The sequence below is a fragment of the Fusarium poae genome (genome assembly GCF_019609905.1).
Source record: "Fusarium poae strain DAOMC 252244 chromosome Unknown contig_4, whole genome shotgun sequence".
In the NCBI taxonomy this organism is placed as follows: Eukaryota; Fungi; Ascomycota; class Sordariomycetes; order Hypocreales; family Nectriaceae; genus Fusarium; species Fusarium poae.
Window position 1 is genome coordinate 364,299 of NW_025408662.1, and position 18,932 is coordinate 383,230.

An 18,932-nucleotide genomic window follows, 5' to 3' on the forward strand; every position below is an offset into this window, starting at 1 on the left:
AACGCCATCCATCCATAAAGAGCAAGGTAGGAAAACGCCAAGAAGCATCGAGGTTCAATTGTTTTACCCCGACCGCCGTCAATTGGTACTTTAATATTCGCGAGAGAGAATATGGCTGGATCAACCCTGAGAACACGTTTAACGTTGACGATGGCGGTATAATGGCTGGATTTGGTAAGCATTTGTCGTTATACCCATTGATTCAGCTAATCCATTGCGAATCCAGGCTTGGATTCCTTGGTTATCGGCAGCAGCGATCCCAAAAGGAAGGCTTTCCTCAGAGGCTCTCAGTCCCGCACTTGGACTAGCTTTCTCGAAGCCGTGACTGCAACTGGCCGTCTTCTGAAACCTGGGATTATCTTTAAAGGCAAAGAAATTCAACAACAGTGGTTTATCGAAGAGCTCGAGGAGGTGGCCGACTGGTATTATATCACGTCCGACAACGGCTGGACAGACAACCATATCGCAATCTAGTGGCTCAGAGAAGTCTATCTTCCCCAAACACAACCGGAAGATGAGTCCGATGCGAGGCTTATCATATTAGATGGCCATAGAAGCCACGTATCCGTGCGTATCTGCTTGTTCTGAGCCTTCTGAATAAAAAATGTCGCTAACTCAAAATCCAGGATGAGTGGATAGCTACGTGCTTTTTGAATAACGTATATTGTTGTTACCTGCCAGCCCACTGCTCTCACGGTCTACAGCCACTTGATAATTGAGTGTTCAATGTCTCCAAGGCTACCTATCGTAAAGAACTTCAAAAACTGACAAGCCTGACCGATTCTGCCCCGGTGGACAAGGTCAACTTCATCAAGGCTTATGCCAAAGCCAGGGAAGTGGGCATGACGAAGAAAAACATCCTTTCTGGCTGGAGAGTGACTAGGAACTGGCCGATCTCTCGACGGAAAGCGCTCATGCATCCAGAAATTCAGTCAGACAAGAAGGAAACGACGCCTGCATCGGACGGCCCCAGCGACGGGCAACGCGACTCTGATAACACGCCAAAGACCAGCCGTCATATCAGGGATCTGGGGAAGAACAAAAGTCCCTCAACGGGAAGACGGTATTCTGTGATATCGAGAGGTTTTGAAGCGCAAGAGTCAAAGATCGCCTCGCTGAGCGCAAGAGTAGCCAGTTTAGAGGAGGAAGTCGGGCCGTTGAGCAGAGGGAAGAAGAGAAAGGCGATACCGAATCCCAACAGGAAGTTCATGACACTAGCCGAGGCTCTAGTGCCCGGTAATACTATTTCTGAGCCAGACCAAGCAGCTGAAGAGACAGAGGCTGTCGAGGATGTGATCGAGGTGGGAGGAGTGGAAGAGGATGAGGGTTCAAATTCGGAGGCGGAAGAGTTACTAGTTGTACGGACCCGCGCAGGCCGCGCAGTTAAAAGACTAAGGGAATATTAAAATATAGTCGATTCTAATCTTGATCCTAAACGTGAATTTTGTTTTGCTATTTTTGCCAGGTTTTTGCCGTTATGTTGAAAATTCGCATTTTGTATGGGAGACTATTTTTTTTGCTGACCGGTAGGTAGAGGGGTATGACCGAGTGAGGGGTACTGCATGGTATATACTAGCGCATTTGAGTTAATAATATGTCGCGCTGCCGTAGTTTCACCAGTTAATGTTTTGTCTTATTGAGACTCAAAAGCTTGTGCTGTTGCTCGTAGCAAGTTTTGTTACAGCCCCCCGTATTTGTACAATATGACCCACAAATTCCTATATTAGGAGTATTGTAGATCCTACTGTACGTACATAGTACGTGTACGTACTTTTTCTTTCTGTACGTACGTACAACACGGTTGTACATACTGTACAACATCACTAGTCTGTCAGCATGGCATCATTCCTCATGCATGTATATAAACACCACATGCTATCTTGGCCATGTCCCTTTTCGACTACCAGTCAATTGCCAGACTCATTAAGTACAGGATTTCCCGATATTCAGTGCTTCCTCCTCAACTACCATCTGAGGAAACAACATGCCGCTGCAGATATTGCCAGCATCTGCTGCTTCACCTACTCCTCCAGCGTCATCTGTCGAGGTCACCCTGGGCTCAGAGGTCGAGCCGTGGTTTACAAAAGCTCTCGAGCGTATCGGGAAGTCTCACGAACATCTTGAATCCGCCCTTCAGCTCCAGCAATGTCTTGCCCAGGCTCTCTCAACGCCAGATGCTACCTGGGCCTTGACCACATTGTTCCTACCCGAGACACCCGAATCCGCGAATCCTATTTTTGAAGCCATCGTGAACTACGAGTTTATCAGCGTTGAAGCTGAAATTGTCCACGTCAAGATGGATCAGTGTAGTGAGGTTGCCTATAAGCTCACCAAACCCACCATCGATGCCCTCACAAAATACCACAAGGATGTTCACTGCGTCAATGCCAGGGCCAGCACTGGAGACTGGGCAGACAAAGAACGGCAGTGCGAGAGGCTTCATGAGGATTTCATTCACGCGATCAAGATGTTCCGGTTCTACACCGATACCTCTGCGCTTGAAGGCCTCGAGGAGGAAGGGACAAGCGAACTCATGTACCCTGCGAGTGAGAAGGCGAAAGAAACTATTACTGCTCTTATGAAGCCCCTATTACCTCCTCAACTTCCGAGATTCGTGGAAGTTCTCCTGCGCATACAAAGCTCCACCATTCTTGGAAAGTATGGGATGCCCTTGCGGGATTCTGGTGGGCAGCAGCTCTGTTTGGCCTATTATTACCTTAGCTCAAAACCAATGGATTATCCACTAGTCCTGAAGCTCGCAATAAATCTTGCCGTCGATTTATTATGCAACTTGGCTTGCTACTGTTTCTATTACTACCTATCGCGATACTAGGTTTAACGAAGATGGTTCAGCAACTAGACAAGGCACAAAACGAAGGAGACGTTCAAAATATAGGCTCGATCAGGTTTTGGAAGAACCATGGGTGAGGCTTCTACCTTGACCTCAAGATGAAAGGTTGACCTTAGGATGAGAACAACTCTTTGACAGGTAGTGTGACGGTTGGGATTCCCAAGGGATAAACTAGTCCGTACTAGGTTTATGTTGGCAGATGCGTAGGGCGTTATACTGAGCAAAGCGAAGTGTCACGTCTCTTAATAGTGAATAGTGCGGGTGAGGCGTATTCAGGTAAAGATGTTTTATTGATAGCTGTCGAGCTAAGTGTACTAACTAATGCTAAGTGAATGTATATATATCCGTGATGTAGTAGTAAGTTTATTACGCCCGGGAGAACGGATCTCATAGGGCCCTAGCTTCGGGATTTCGGAGCGCGCGGCCGGAGGAACTTCGCTCTTCAATTCACAAGTTACCATCGACAGTGCATCGTAAGCTACCATCCAGGACCACCTAATGCATAACCCCACCTAATGCATAACCAAAATTTCGCTCCTCTCATACAAAATCCAAATTTTGATGTCCACAAAAACAGGCCCGATTCTCAATTAATAAATGAGACTTTGGAGAAAGTATCTAGAAAATTGGCCAATTTTTACTGTCTGCGTGGTTTTTTGACCTCCCGACCGCTCCGTGTGCGCTGGCAGTGCTTTGTTACGACCATAAAGTCCTCACTTTCGTCCTCTGACCTGACACCCACCTCAATCACCGACTCGACCTCCTCATCCACAACCACCTCTACTTCTGCATCCTTTGAGTCAGGAAGAGCCTCTCCAGCCGCTAGAGTCTCCGCCAGAGTCATGAATCGTCGGTTCGGGTTCGGTACCGCCTTTCTTTTCTTCCCTCGCCGCAGCTGGGCCATCTGCTCCTCGAGGCCAGTAATCCGCGCATTCTGAACGGCCACCTTCATCTCTAAAGCTTCTAACCCCTTTGCGATCTTACTATACTTCCGCCTGGTCGGACGACTGCGGTGTTTGGCCATTTCCCTCACTTGCCGGCTCGTTTTCGGCGTATCATCTGAGTGCAGTTGAGGAGGGCTCGGCGTCTTGAACTCTTCCAGCAGTTTTTCTTTGTCCGGCTGAATTTCCGGATGTGCTAGAGCTTTGTACCGATTTATTGGCCAATTTCCAGTAAACCTCCAGCCGGATAAGATAATATCCTTCCTCATGCCCGCCTCCCTGGCTTTCGCGTATGCCCGGATAAAGTTGACTTTGTCAACCGGCGCAGAATCGGACAAACTAGCCAGCTTTTGGAGTTCTTTCCGGTACGCACCTTTGATGACATTAAAAATCCCATTATCTAATGGCTGCAGACCATGGGAACAATGTGCTGGTAAGTAACAGCAGTAGACGTTGTTCAGAAAGCACGTAGCCATCCACTCATCCTGACTGCTGGTCAGCGACCCTATAGCGGGTGACTCAGCGGCGAAATCACCGAAATGCTCACCTGCGCATGGCTCCCGTGGCCGTCAAGGATAATAAGTCTCGCATCCGATGCATCACGAGGCTCCGTTTGAGGCAAATAGACGTCTTTCAACCACTCGAGAGCTATGTGGTTGTCGGTCCAGCCGTTCGGTGATGTGATGTAGTGCCAGTCCGCTATTAATTCGAATTCGTTAAGGAACCACTGCTTCTGCAGCTCTTTTCCTTTAAAGATAATTCCCGGTTTCAAAGCACGGCCAGTTGCGGTGACAGCCTCAATAAACGAGGTCCACGTGCGCGACTGAACGCCTTTCAACATCGCCTTCTTCTTCGGGTCAGAGCTCCCGATTACGAGGCTGTCCAGGCCTCATGGACAATCAATTAGCTACACCCTATAAGAACCCATAGTGTACTTGTAGCAGACTTACCGAAACCCACCATTATACCGCCCTCGTCCACGTTAACTGTGTTCTCAGGCTTGATCCAGCCGTACTCGTTCTCCCTGATATCGAAGTACCAATTGACCGCCTTTGGAGTAAAGCCGTCAAATCTGGCGGCTTCTTGACGTTTTCCAAGCTTGGTAGATAGTTTTGGGTGACGCTTGACGAACCTGGTGGTCCAGTGCTTGCCCAAAGGTTTGTTATCGCCTTGTTGTTGAAGGATGGCCTCGGCACAGGCGCGGACCTGGCTGTGCGAGGGAGCATAGCCCAGGGACTCTTGTCGCAGCACCCAACGAATAAGCGTCTCCTCCTGGCTCTTTGAAATACGCTGGTGGGCCTGGATACGTTCATTCCTGCTTGCTTATACACCACAACGCCGACCACCCGGTCGCTCTAACCTTCCTCGACCACCACTTCTTGACGATTCAGCCACTACCTGCGCATCAACATCCATCTGATCAATTACTTGCGATGCTTCCTGTACAGTTATAGCCCCTCCTTTCTGTAATCTAGTTCTTTTTGCCCTGCGGCGCCGGCTTAGTATCTCATTTGCATCTCGAAGATTTCGGACCTCATTCCTCAATAAGACAACCTCATGCATAACTGCCCTTGTTGCTTTAGTATTTGACTTTAAAGCTTCTATTATTGACTCTGGGGAGCTGCCTCTATGTCTTCTGATTCGTTTTTCGAGGTATTCAGACTGAGATTGAGCCTCAATTGCTGTCTTTGGGGTCTTTGAAACCCATGGGGTTAATGGTTGGCTGACCTCCCCAGGAGGCGTTGGGGTTCGTAGCTGCACATCAAGCTTTGAGATCACGGCTTCTGGGTCAAGAGGAGCAAGTCCAGCTCCTCTAAAACCCCCCGGATATTGCTTTCTGTGAAAGTAGCTTTAAAGGCGGCATAAAAGGCCGGGAAGAACTCGGTCTTGAAATGTGGGTTATAGAGCATCTAATCAGATGCTCTATTTCTCGACCATAAGCCTGTTTCAGCACTGCAAAGCACCCAACATCAAGAGGCTGAAGTAGGTGAGATGCATGAGGTGGCATACAAAGCGTGATAATCTTATTATCCTGACAGTATCTCTCAAAGTCAGCAGAGTGGTGGCTTTCGTGGCCATCGAGGATCAGAAGACGATAGGCACCAACTGATCGGTTACTTGTAGACCGATCAAAGTGCTTTAGCCACTCAAGACCTAGCTCGTTATTTGTCCACCCATTTTGGCTCGTTGCAATAACCCAATCGGCTGGGAGGTTGCTTTCTCGGTACCAGTTAGCAAGGTGATATTGGCCTGCACCAATGATAAACGGGGGGATCGCCCGGCCTTCCGCATTAATCGCCTGGATTACAGTAATCCATTCCCGATTTCCAGGCTGCACTGATTTTGGCCTTCCTTGCCTTTCTGAACCTGTGACAACCATTCCGGCCATAATAACGCCCATCATAAAGCCGGTCTCATCAAAATTCCAGATATCATCTGATCGGATACCATAATTTGCCATTGTGTTCTGTACAAGCCTAAACCAGCCACGAATAATAGTCGGATCTTCGCATTTGGCTCTCTGGTAGTCATATCTCCGAAATAAACGCGTCTTTAGCTCTGGTTGTCGCTTGACGAAGTTATGAGCCCAGCGCTTGCCAACAGGTGATGCGTCACAGTCAGCAAGCAGAGAATTGGCCATATCTTCCACAAAATGCAAGCGCGAGGGAAATCCTCGCGAATCTAGGTCAAGGAGGAATTGAACTATTATCTGCTCCTCTAGATCAGTCAGTCTCCGTGACTTTGGCACCCACGCGTCTCGTGATTGAATGCCATTCTGTCGGTTACGGAGAGCACCGAAGCCAACTTCATATATTTTTGCAGCGCGTCGGAGGCTTAGCTTTGGGTTATTTTGAAGGGCCTGAATTGCAAGAAGGATTCTAGCTTCATTTGATGATTGAGGCATGTTTAGTGGTTGAGAATTAATTGATCAAATTGTTAAGATGTAGGATGAGGGATTTTTTATCAGCATACTTGGATGATCAGCATGCTTATCAACCACGTTAATTTGTATGTAAATTGATAATAACATTATACTTTGAAGTTATCGTGATGATCTCGGTTGGTGCGCGAAAAGGGGTGGCGCGCGTAAAGTGGATACACGACCCTAAGCTTTAGCCTTCTCTAAAACTAGCTTCTCGTCTAGAAAATGAGCATCACCTTCTTCCCACGGATGTTCAATCTCAACCTGTCTAATCATATCCGTAAACTTCTCACTCCTCGGCTTGATGTCATATGGGAAGTCACGAATATGACCAATTATGCCAGGAGTGACGCTTATCTGAGGTTCAATCTCATTGCCATGTTCGTCAACAGCCTTCTTTATATCGAACGTTGACAAGAGACGTGAGATACTGATGAACAGGCTCTCGTCAGCGAGGAACCGCCCAGGGCAAACCCTGCGACCAAACCCAAATGAGGCAAAATTGGGATGCGGTTCATTTCGTGGTTCCAGGTACCTATCTGGATCAAAGGAAGATGGTTCTGAATAGATCGATGGGTCATGAAGAAACCACCATGTCGCTGGTATAAAGGATGTCCCCTTTGAGAACACAAAATCCTTATAGTGGACATCTTCGTCGGCTGTGTGAATGACTCCCATTGGAGTGACGGGGATCCATCTGAGTGTTTCCTGTATTAAAGCATCGATGTACGGAAGATTATCACGATCCTCGAAGTGAGGAAGTCGATCAGTCCCGACAACAGAATCAATCTCTTGCTGTGCCTTCCTCTGGACATCTGGAAACAGCAACATGGCGAGTACAAAACCACGAATGGACGAGACAGTGGTATCAGCGCCTCCAGCGTACATGACTGCGGCGGTTTGCTTAATCGCAACCTCAGTCTCTTCATCCACATTGCCATCATGTTGCTTGATGAGCGAAGAGACATAGGATGGCTGATGAGATTGTTTTGCCATTTGATTTTTAACAAATTTAAACGGCACTTCAACCACCATGCGCACATGGGTGTTCCAGTCTCTGGCTATGCGCTTGAAAGACATTCCTGGAAAGGATTCTGGGAAATACCTAAGTACCGGCAGGTAATCGACCGGCCAGCTCATGGGGACGAACGCAAGTGCAAAATTGTGCATCATTTGCTCTATCAACAGGGACAATGGATCTGGTTTGTGTGGCTCGATGTTATAGCCGTACGTCATCTTCAGAATTATAGCACTTGCTTCACTACAACAGTAGCGTCAGCAAGACACTGGCAATAAGTAGGGTTAGTCACTTACGTCTTGATATGTGTCGACAACTTCTCGGGGCTCTCCAAGATCCGCAACAACAAGCGACGCGACTCCACGTCTTGAACATCCCTGAAGCGTGATGCAGTAGCCTTCGTGCCCAGCTGTTGATGTACCAACTTCCGCTGTTGTTTGAAAGTCTTGCCGTATGGTAGGAAGGTGAGGACCTGATTATAGCCACACATCTCATTCCCAAAGATGAACTGTGGCCGTCCTGAAGTCTTTATTGATGTCTTCTCTAGGATAGTGTTTGCAGCGTCACGGTCGTGGAGTATGATGAGGGATTGACCGAAGATGGAAACATGGCTGATAGGACCGTAAAGGTCTTTAAACTTGATCCAATGTTGGTATTCTGGGGTGGTCCCATCCGGCAAGTCTCTGATGTTGCCGAGGATGGGGAGGGGCTTGGGACCAGGAGGGAGATTCTTGCGAGGTCTGGCGCGAATGTAGAGTACTGCGAGGACAACCCCCAAAAAAACCAGGAGTGCAGATAGCATGACGAAGCTTGTTTGCTCTTGCTAACGTGATTTAATTGAATGATATACTTCAATCAAGGGATCTGTAAGCGTTGGTGCAAAGCCCCTTTACCGTGAGATAAGCGGCGGGATCTCTAGATATACATCCATGCCTCTAAGCCATAAGTAATTCTACGTAACGTTGCTTTATGACGCATTATGCCAAACCTCACGTTTGTCAAACCATGACGTGGCCATGTCCTTGTCATATCGCTGAATGAGGCCTAGGAAGGTATAAAGCCACGTCTTGATGTCCCTTAACATACCTAATCAGGTGAGTCATACATCAAGTAGAGGGTCGCAATTTTACTTGACTCTGAGGCCTGGTGCATCAAGTACTGGTTATCACTCATTGGTGTGCAAGGGTGTCAACCAAGGCAGATGAGGAGGCAAGAGAATACTATCCTCGGCAATAGATGCTAACCCTAAGCCCTTAGGTTGGAGCGGTCGGCCACCTATCGTAACGGAAACTCCCATGAGGAAATACTACCACCTTATGAAAGTCCGAGTCTGCATTGGGCAATAACGAAACACTATGGGAAATAATTGGAGACACAAGGCTGCGGCATATTATCAGCAGGTTATGAGAAGGACTTGGCATGACGTCCTAGGCTATTGTGATTGTCATTGTGGGTCCCTGGATGCATTCAGGGCCTTACCAGCTGCGCTATACGGCAAAAGACTAGGATGTAAGGTCCCTGACCCTACACTGCATTCTCATATATATAGCTATAGCGCCCCCATCAGGTTCAGGCTCAGACTCAGGCTGTGACACCTTTCTTCGCCCTGCATGTCTTACTACCCCGCCTTGCTCGGCGCTCAATCCAAGACGGAGGTAAGAGCTTCCGAGGGTTACTCAGCATAATTCGGGGTAGACTGCAGTGGTCCGAGTAGCCGCGGCTTGTTTTTTGTTATCCATGGAGGTTAAAATATGCAGCCCATTCCTTTTTCGACCAGACCCAATGTGGCCGCGCAACCAACAATCCTATTTCGACAAGGCAATTGATAGGGGTGCCGCAAGCTTACGGGTGCCGCAGTTTTAGCAATTCCCATTGGTCCAAAGACTCGTCGGCCCCATCAGGCCACTCCGCAGAAGACGGTGAGCCAGTCCGCTCCACCACGCCTTAACAGTTGAGCGGGAGCCAATAGCTTCCCTTGAAATGCATCCAGTTTCCTTTTCGGGAGTCACGACTTTGCTGGGATTCGTTGCCCAAATTCGCTGCGGACGAGCGGTTCAACTCATACCCTTTGGCTCATGTGGGCCCGAAGGGCCCAGGCGAGCCAACCTAGCTTGCTAGGTTGGGCACAAAATCGTGAGACATCGGAAGGGCCCGCTTTTTGTTGCGATTTTCAGCTTTTTGGATATTCCGTGCATCACAAGGCGTCCAAAAATGTAAGTTGAAGGCGAAACCGGTAGTTTGAAGCTGCTTGTGATGATAGATTGTGTTAGATTTTTACCAACTACACCACACGCCAACAAAATGGGAATCCCCACTTAGAGCAATGCATGAGTGGTTTTTTATATCTGACAGATTGACTATTGAATATCTGAAGGCCGGTGAAGTGACTGTTTGAGCACCCAGGCTATGCTGCTTTGCAGGACAATTCCCCATACAAATTATAGTAACGTAGATGATAAGCGGGTGCAACAGACAAGCGAGTGCAACACAACATCCCAACATCTCAGATAGAAATAGCGATAAAAACACAACAGACTATTAATTAAGTAAAATTAATCGCTATATTCTTCCATAGACATAGCGACAACTATCTGACAGGTCCTTGCATTATGTCCTGTCTTGCCGCACGCTCCACAGCGCCTTTCCTTCATTCGCGTAGGCCCTCCTTGACCACCACTTCTCGATGGTCCAGCCACCGCCTGCGCATCAACATCCGTTTGATCAATTACTTGCCTTCCTTCCTCTACTGTCATCACCCCTCCTTTCTGTGGCCGGGTTCTTTTTGCCCTCCGCCGCCGGCTCAGTATCTTATTTGCCTGTTCAAGATCTTGGACCCTGGCCTCTTGTGACGGTTGGGTTTTCCAAGGGATAAACTAGTCCGTTCTAAGTTTATGTTGGCAGAGTCGTAGGGCGTGTGATACTGAGCGGGTGCGAAGTGTCACGTCTCTTAATAGTGAATAAGGCGGGTCAGGCGTATTCAGGTAAAGATGTTTTATTGATAGCTGTCGAGCTAAGCGTACTAACTAATGCTAAGTGAATGTATATATATCCGTAGGGGCTCACGGTTATGAGTGAGGCTCACGCCGTGAGTCCTGGCTCACGTCGTGAGTCGTATCGTGAGCCGTGAGTCGCAGAGTCTAGCGGCTCACGTTCTGACTAATCTAGTGTGGGTGGTTGGCGTTATGATAGGAGAAAAAATAGTGGGTACTACGTAACCGCTTGTTGGGTCGTAACAGGGGGGGCCAACTAAGCAAGCTTAGTTGGCCACAAAATCGCGTGACACCAACACAATCGCGTGACATCTGCGGGGGTGTGATTTTGGTGTGATTTTCAACAACACAGAAGAGATAAATTGAGGTCTCTCGTGATATCAATTGACTACTGACTATCTTCGGGCTGCATAGGCAGCTACAGCGGCGGCCAGGCTCGGGTGCCTTGTAGAACAGCCTCCCAAGGGAATCTTCAGATCGGCCTTAGTGTTGAGTCGGGCACGGCGTTGAGTAGGGCAGGGGTGACTCGGAAAGTGATTCAGGAAGTGACTCGTAGTCAGGCAGGCACGGCGGCGATGAGGGCTGTTGAACAGTAGGATGGCCGCACGGGGTATCGTGTGACCTATCGGTCAGCTATCGGCGACCCTAGACCCATTCAGGAAAGCATAATAAGCAGACCCCTCTCCAAGGAAGGCGGGGGAAAAAAAGTTGAACAATACACATACAATTAAGGACATCAAGGCGCAAGCGATCCGTTCAACAAGGGCATCGCCACTTCATCTAGATCAGAGAATTCGTTAAGGTTATCTTCATGCTCGCTATCGGTATAAGCGTGAGGTTGTGTGAGGTTGAAGTCAACTGTTACGACCCAACAGGTCCTTATGCACGTGGGATAAGCACCCCACTTTTCGCTCCAATCACCAGCTACCCACCGTGTAGAAGTCGAACGCACGCCATTCGACTTGCATACCTCCAAGTATATATACATTCTCTTAGCACTAGATAGAACTTAGCTCACCAGCTATCAACAAAACTTCTTTACCTGAATACGCCTTACCCGCACTATTCACTATTAAGAGACGTGACACATCGCAACCGCTCAGTGATAACCAGCGCTCATCATATGTCAACTCAATCAATCAATCACCCCAATCAAATCAATCAAATCGTCGAATTCTTCCTTTCAATCAAATCAAATCACACATTTCTAAAGTTGAAATAATTGACATATTACATATGCATCATGTGATCGTCTAATCTCGAGGGAAAATCCAGATCTTCCCGAGCCACTACCCTACACTAGATAGTCGCAGATGGAAGTCTACTCTCAAATAGCGGGGGAATTAGCGGCAAAGCTAAGTATCTGCTATCGTGATCTACGCATGACCCCACCGCGCGTATGCAATGTGGAATGCGTTTTCCAACCATGTCGCGCCATCGAAATAATCCCTTCTACACGTGGTTTCTATTCCATTTCACCAGTAGGATGTCGAACTCGCCACTCTCCCCGTCGCCAGCTGGCTTTCCGCCAACAACATTGACACCTTGCCCTACACCTCCTTCTTCCGTCTTCTCACGATTGTCTCAGCCTAAAACGGTCGCCAAGCAGTTGGAAGAAGCAGCCGTTGGAGCTTTACCTCCCAACCCGACCATTGAGAATCTGTCCAAGATTACCTGGAAGAACCGTCGCCTCGTCCAGGAGGATTTGTTAGCTCGAAAAGGTGCAAAGGGCAGGAAGAGCTGGATTAGGTCGCACGGGACCTTCCTAGTTGAGCTGAACTATCAGGATCTACCGATAGGTCACGTCTGGTGCTGCAATCGATGTGATATGAGAGGCGCAGCGGAGTTCTTTTCGGTGCAAGCCAAGTCTTCCGCAGCGGACCATCTTCGAAAGTCTGTGCTTATCCCGTTCAATCTCATTGACAAGATATCCAGCAGCTGACAGACCTGCGTAGAGCTCACCGGATCACCCCAGCTAGCCAGTCTAGCGAGTCAAGCGAGTTGCCCGAGAGCAGGATCACGAGGAATACCGGCTCTGTGAGGAATCCGCGGCCGAGCTCGAGGTCGTCATGAACAACGAAACGCGGTGGAACTCCACTTACATGATGATTGAGAGGGCTTTGCGAAAGCAGACAGATATCAGAGCATTTATCTTTGCAACTCAAGAAGAGGAAGACGGGGCAAGACGGATCCCGGCGGAGGACATATTGTCCAGCGAAGACTGGCGGGTTCTTGGCGAAGTCAACGAGATTCTCAAACCCATATACCTTCAGACGATGCGGACGCAAGGCTGGGGTAAAGGTGACAGCCATGGACGCCTGTGGGAGGTGGTGATAGGAATGGAATATCTGTTGGAGCATTTTGAGGACTGGAAGGCCTTCTGTAGTGAGGTTACGGAGGAGACGATGGGAGAAACTCAAGTGGATGCTGCGGAGCGGATTGCAACGGCGTCAGCAAATTTCCGAGAGTCCAACGGTCGGCCAAGCCGCGTTCGCCGTCTCCCTGCCCGCTTTGAAGAGGATGAGGTTTACGCGCTACCACAGCGGAGTCAACCTCCGATATTCGTAGAATCTGCCTTACCGTTGCATTCTCGGGCTGATTATTCTACGGCGGAGAAACGATCAGCGTCCGAGACGTCGCAAAAGAGCACATTACCAGCGGACCATCGAGCCTACATTCGGGCATCAATCAACAACGGGTGGAAGAAGCTGAATGAGTATTATGACAAGCTCGGAGAATCTCCCTTGTTTGCGGCAGCAATCATTCTTCACCCGAGGTTCGGGATCAGCTGGTTAGAGGCGACTTGGGTGTCTGAGGAGCAACTCGCTTGGGTTCGTGATGCCAAGGCTGGAATCAAGGATTACTTCACCCGTTGGTACGACGCGAACCAGGGACTGTGCGAGGAAACAACGAAGTACGACGCAGCGCCAAGGACGATGGGTCAAGAGGATGATCAGTACACTCAGTGGATTAATAGCAAGACAAAGAAAGCGTTTGCGACGGGTGGCAGTGTCGGCGAGCTCGAAAGGTACCTCCGTCTCGAGCCACAGGATACGCAGGATGCTATCCAATGGTGGAGAGACCACAGGGCTTCGTTTCCTTCACTGAGCAGCTTTGCCCTGGATGTCTTTGCTATTCCAGCGATGGCGAGCGATTGTGAGAGACAATTCAGCCTAGCGAAGCTGACGTTGACTTCTCAGAGGCTCTCGATGGGCGCAGATACATTGGAACATGTTCAATGCCTCAAGAACTGGGTCAGGCAGGGCGGAGTAAGGTTAGGTAGTTGGGTGGGTAGCTGAGTGTTGGTGTACACGAGGGGGATGACTTCGGGTTGGGGTCCCCACTCACGGAATTGAAAAGGGTATCAATCAAATCAAACAAATCAACTTTGAGCTCGAGGGCTGTCAATCAAATCAACTTCGGGGCCAAAGTTGATTTGATTGACATATGATGAGCGCTGGTCTTGATAACGATTATCACGATGTATTGAGCTCCCCAGCTCGGCGCGGGCTAAAACATATTCGGAATATTGTTAACGAAGCTGTGCTTCTTGAAGACGTAATCACACGGTATGTTGATGACCGCCGTGCACGTATTGAGAAGCGATATCACCAAAGAAAGCGAGGAAAGCGAGCGAAGCCGATGGATGACTATTTTCTCACGACCTCTCTCCAAGATCTTCGCAATCAGCAGGGCGAATATCTCGCCGCTGAAGAAAGCAAGGATCAGAAGTCTCAGCTTCGAGCCACACGATCTCTAGCCAAGCGCGAGATGGAACGCATTAAGGAGGAGTGGCGTGAGAATAAGGAAGCCATCGTCGACGGTTTTCCGAAGAATCTTCGGTTTAAACAGTGGCTTCAACACACAGGGAAGGATGTTGAATATGCTTCATACGATGAACAGCGTGCTCGTATTTCGACTATGCTTAGCGAAAAGGCTGACTTTCCACAATGCTCAGTATGCCGTAAAGCCTCTCAGCGCGGTAGATCTCAAAGGTCTCTATTCCGATGATACAGTCGATTTTTCCCTCACAAGGCCGCCGCCTGATGAAGAAAGTGAGGGTGAAGAAAGAAATGCTTCCTCTCATTGATCTCGCCGGCATAGATTATCCTGAGATATCCTCCTCGCCGCCCGGCTTCTCCTCTCAACAGCTGCCTCCCTCAACGCCGTGCCCACATCAACACCAAACACAGCTTCATCAGTCACTTCGAGATATCATCAGAGAAGAAAGGCCCGTTGGCAAAGAGGGCCTCGCTGGCCAAGGAAACACAGCTACCGCAGTAAATACATTGAGAGCAGTTTTCTATTCCACACCTTCGCCGCCGCCGCCACAGTCAACGCCTCCCTCTTAAGATAGCTACAGTTAATAGAGAATTATGAGAAGCTTCAACTTTACATTACCGTCATTTTCAGCTAAATTTGACATAAAAAGACCTTCAAAATAGAGGAAAATGAGAAAAACACACACAATTGGCACCGAATCCACTGTATCACCGCTTGCTTAGTTGCCCCCGCCCCACGGGCCTCGAGCCAACGGGTAACAGATCCCACCTGTCCACAGTTTCTGCTGAGTCATAGATATCTCTTGGCGGCACCGCTCTTCGGAGGCTGAATGAAGACTTTTACAACAGTTCTTCCTTCTAAAGGACAACACGATCGGAAGCCGCAACAATCAACAGCATAGCCAATCCATCGAAATCAATTATATCGTATTCTAAGTCGATTATCTTATTTTACAATGGAGCGCCGATCGAAAACTCGTGCGACGCTTGCCTGTCTCCCTTGTCGAAACCAGCATCTGAAATGCGACGGGACACGTCCTGTTTGTTCCCGGTGTCAAGGCCTTTCTAGAACCTGCGCATTTCCCGAATCGCGTCGAAGTGGTAGCTATAAAGCAACTTCAACAAGATCACGGGCTCAAGATCTCCAACCCGATGATTTGACACCCACTGATAGCGTTACATCCCTTACTCCGGAATTTCGGCAGATGCCGTCCGGCTCGGTTTCAGGGTTCAAATCCATACCACGAAATCCACATATGGATCCACAATGTGGATCCATATCCATTCCATTCCATTCCACGTAGGCTTCAGCATTTCCATATCCACGCCACGGAATCCCTTCCACATGTTCCACATGTGGAAATTGTGGCAAGGAATGAAAATTTAGGTGGGGTTTGAAAATACCTGGATTTCCTTATGAAATAGCGCATACCCTAAGTACTTTCCATCGGCAATAACAACGCAACAGCAACAATTTTCCACTCCGTTTTACCCGTACACAAAGTTCAAACAAGTCTATTCTAGGACGGTTTACTATTACTCACGCCCTTACTATCCCAAATCGAAATGGCCACCCTTCATCCTACCAAGTCAACCACACCCGTTCCAGAACGTACAGAAGAAGACAATCAACGACTCTTCCAGCTCTACAAAGGCTGGACCTTGACGGAGAGAGACGGCCAAGTGCGTCAATGGGTATATCAGTTCGGCTACGATATCCAGCATGCCCAAAAGGGGGAACGCCGATGGGTGTGTTGCCTTTGCATCAAGCAAAAGCGGCCGAGGCCAAAGAGTTATGCCATCAAAGGGTTGCAGAACGCTGAGGGTCACCTGTACACGGACCACAATGGCATCATGGATCCGACAGGCAAGAGGCAAAAGCCTGCAAAGGCATCCGAGAAAGCACATCAGTCCATTGCAACAATCCTACAGTTGAACCCGAAGGAGCCGAAGGAACAAGATTTGATCAATACCTTGATCAAACGTTTCGACAAAACTGTATTCCAGCAGAAACTTGTCAACTGGATTGTCAATTCTAACCAATCCTTCTGGATCGTCAACGATCAAGATCTTCGAGACATCTTCAACTACCTCAATCCATCTGTTGAGATCACAAAAGTTAACATTACTGACGTGACCGTGCGTGCCATCGCAGAACGAGAATTTACCAACAATATGGAAAGAGTGAAGGATGCTTTGCGAAAGAGTCCGGGACAGATCCATATCCAGTACGATGGCTGGAAGTCTGGTAACCGACACGCCTTATACGGCATCACATGTGTGTTTCGGGATTCAAACAATCGGCCGCAGAAGTGCGTTCTCGGACTGCCTGAGCTTACGGAGCCGCACACAGGCGAGAATATCGCCGGGCAAATTATCGAGATCATTCGGGAGTACGAGATCAGCGATAAACTCGGATATTTCACACTGGATAATGCCGGTAACAATAAAACCTCGATGGGGGAGCTTGGATTAGAATTTGGTTTCGACTGGGAGAAGCGATGAGTTCGCTGCGTTGGCCACGTTGTCAACATAGGAGTGAAACAGATGCTGTATGGCAAGAACCCGGATGCTTTCGAGAAAGAGGTCTTCGAAGGACTTCACACGGCAGCGAAGGAGCATGAAGTCTGGAGGAGGCGAGGCTCTGTTGGAAAATGGCATAACTTTGCTGTTGTAGGTGGCTGAGTCACCTGCTTTATTTGTTATACTCACGAAGACCTAGGAGGTGAGCAGATCGGACACGTGGACTGATATGCTCAAGAAGGTACAAGCTGTCGAGAGCCAACTCTCTGATGACGCTCAGCTCAAGAAACACCGTCCAGTTGGAGTTGTGGTCGACAATGCTACCCGGTGGCTTTCTCAATTCTCGATGATTGAGCGCACTCTCGCCTTGAGGCCATTTTATAATTCTTTTGTCCAGAGAGCATCAAACGAGTGGGAGAAGGTCAACTTGACGAGAGCTGGCCACATCAAAAAGGGTTCCAAGCTGCCCTTCTTCCTGAAGGAAGAGAATCGCATGACAGCTGATGATTGGCATGTGCTCGGGACTCTTTACGACATTTTGCTTGACTTCCAGCTGGTTGTGAGAGGCCTTGAGGGTGATGGACAGGGAAAACACCAGAGAAAGGTCGAAGAAAACGAGATCGACCCTCCACTGTCTGGTAAGCCTTAGACTTCTCAAAAGCGGCCTGATTCTTATTTTAACAGCTGACTTGTACAGGAACAAGCTGGGATCTTGTTCATGCGTACGAATTTCTTCTCGAAACCCTCGAAACCGCGAAAAGAGCAGTCGCCAATTTTCCGGACGGCCATCATCTCGCTGTCAACATCAACCTGGGCTGGTTCAAATTGAACAAATACTACGAGCATCTGAACGACAGCCCCTGGTCTATGGCGCCGCAGTTCTTCATCCTGCCTACCGGTGGGCACTGTTTGACGATTTGTGGGGAGACGACGACGAAAGACAGTTGTGGATTACCAAGGCGAAGGAGATGGTCCAGGATCTCTGGGTGAGAGAGTATAGGGACCTGGAGGTTGATGACCCAGAGATTGAGTTGCCTGCCAATAAGCGGCTGAAGACCTCAAGAAACAAGTTCACAGCGTGGCGCACAAAGAAGCGAGGACTGACGGCTGGAGGGATTTCTGTTACCGAGTCGCCAATTCAATCCCCAGCTCAATCCCCTAGGTCCTCGGTTGGCGGTCTGGATCTTGATGAATACGAGCAGTGGCAGCGTGATATCGAGGATGCTGATGCTTCTGTCACAGATCCCTACGAATACTGGCACATAAGGCGGCTCAAATCCCCGGTTGTCTAGAATGGCCTTGGATCTGCTTACTGTGCCACCAATGTCAGCCGAGTGTGAGAGGCTATTCTCGACCACTGGCCGCATGGTTACCAAGAGCCGCAATAGGCTAGATGCCAGTACAATTGGGCTTTGTCAGACACTACGGAGTTGGTTGCGTGCCGGTTTGATCGGGTCGCTAGATAGGATTCTAATGGACAAAAACGTCGACGTCACCAAGACCTGGATGTGACCCACTAATTACCATTGTTAGACAAAGTAGGTCATTCCACAAATTCCACAATATGGATTCATTTCCATAATGGATCCATTTCCACCCATTCCACATCGAAGTTATTAGTCAGCATCCATATCCACGCCATATTCACAAATGTGTCGTGGAGTGTCGTGGATTTGAACCCTGCTCGGTTTTAGGCTTTGGAGTGAGGGAAACTGCTCGTGATTTTGGAATCGAGCTTATTGACTTGTACTATGAAAACTTTCACCCTAGTCATCCTTTTATTCTGCCGAGGCCAGCTCTTGACGCGAGGTATGCCGCTGGATGCCCTAATATTCAGCATGTCGTAGCCGCTGTTCAGCACATTGGCTCTTTTTACACAAGTAACCCTACCCTTGGGATCCAAG

General features: G+C 48.7%; 4 protein-coding genes across 4 annotated transcripts; 3 read left to right on the plus strand and 1 right to left on the minus strand.

Moving 5' to 3' along the window:
- Positions 1-1,984: 1,984 nt before the first annotated feature.
- FPOAC1_013953 (uncharacterized protein) lies at positions 1,985-4,229 on the plus strand (the record flags this gene model as incomplete). Its single annotated transcript, XM_044858293.1, has 3 exons — positions 1,985-2,658; positions 4,136-4,157; positions 4,206-4,229. The coding sequence occupies 3 exons, from the start codon at positions 1,985-1,987 to the stop codon at positions 4,227-4,229; spliced, it is 720 nt and encodes a 239-aa protein (XP_044700749.1).
- Positions 4,230-6,898: 2,669 nt separating this feature from the next.
- Positions 6,899-8,535, minus strand: FPOAC1_013954 (uncharacterized protein; the record flags this gene model as incomplete). Its single annotated transcript, XM_044858294.1, has 2 exons — positions 6,899-7,976; positions 8,030-8,535. The coding sequence occupies 2 exons, from the start codon at positions 8,533-8,535 to the stop codon at positions 6,899-6,901; spliced, it is 1,584 nt and encodes a 527-aa protein (XP_044700750.1).
- Positions 8,536-12,209: 3,674 nt separating this feature from the next.
- Positions 12,210-12,678, plus strand: FPOAC1_013955 (uncharacterized protein; the record flags this gene model as incomplete). Its single annotated transcript, XM_044858295.1, has 2 exons — positions 12,210-12,616; positions 12,669-12,678. 2 exons carry the CDS (start codon positions 12,210-12,212, stop codon positions 12,676-12,678), a joined length of 417 nt encoding a protein of 138 aa, XP_044700751.1.
- A 1,492-nt stretch (positions 12,679-14,170) lies between these two features.
- FPOAC1_013956 (uncharacterized protein) lies at positions 14,171-14,734 on the plus strand (the record flags this gene model as incomplete). Its single annotated transcript, XM_044858296.1, has 1 exon — positions 14,171-14,734. The coding sequence occupies one exon, from the start codon at positions 14,171-14,173 to the stop codon at positions 14,732-14,734; it is 564 nt and encodes a 187-aa protein (XP_044700752.1).
- Positions 14,735-18,932: the final 4,198 nt, after the last annotated feature.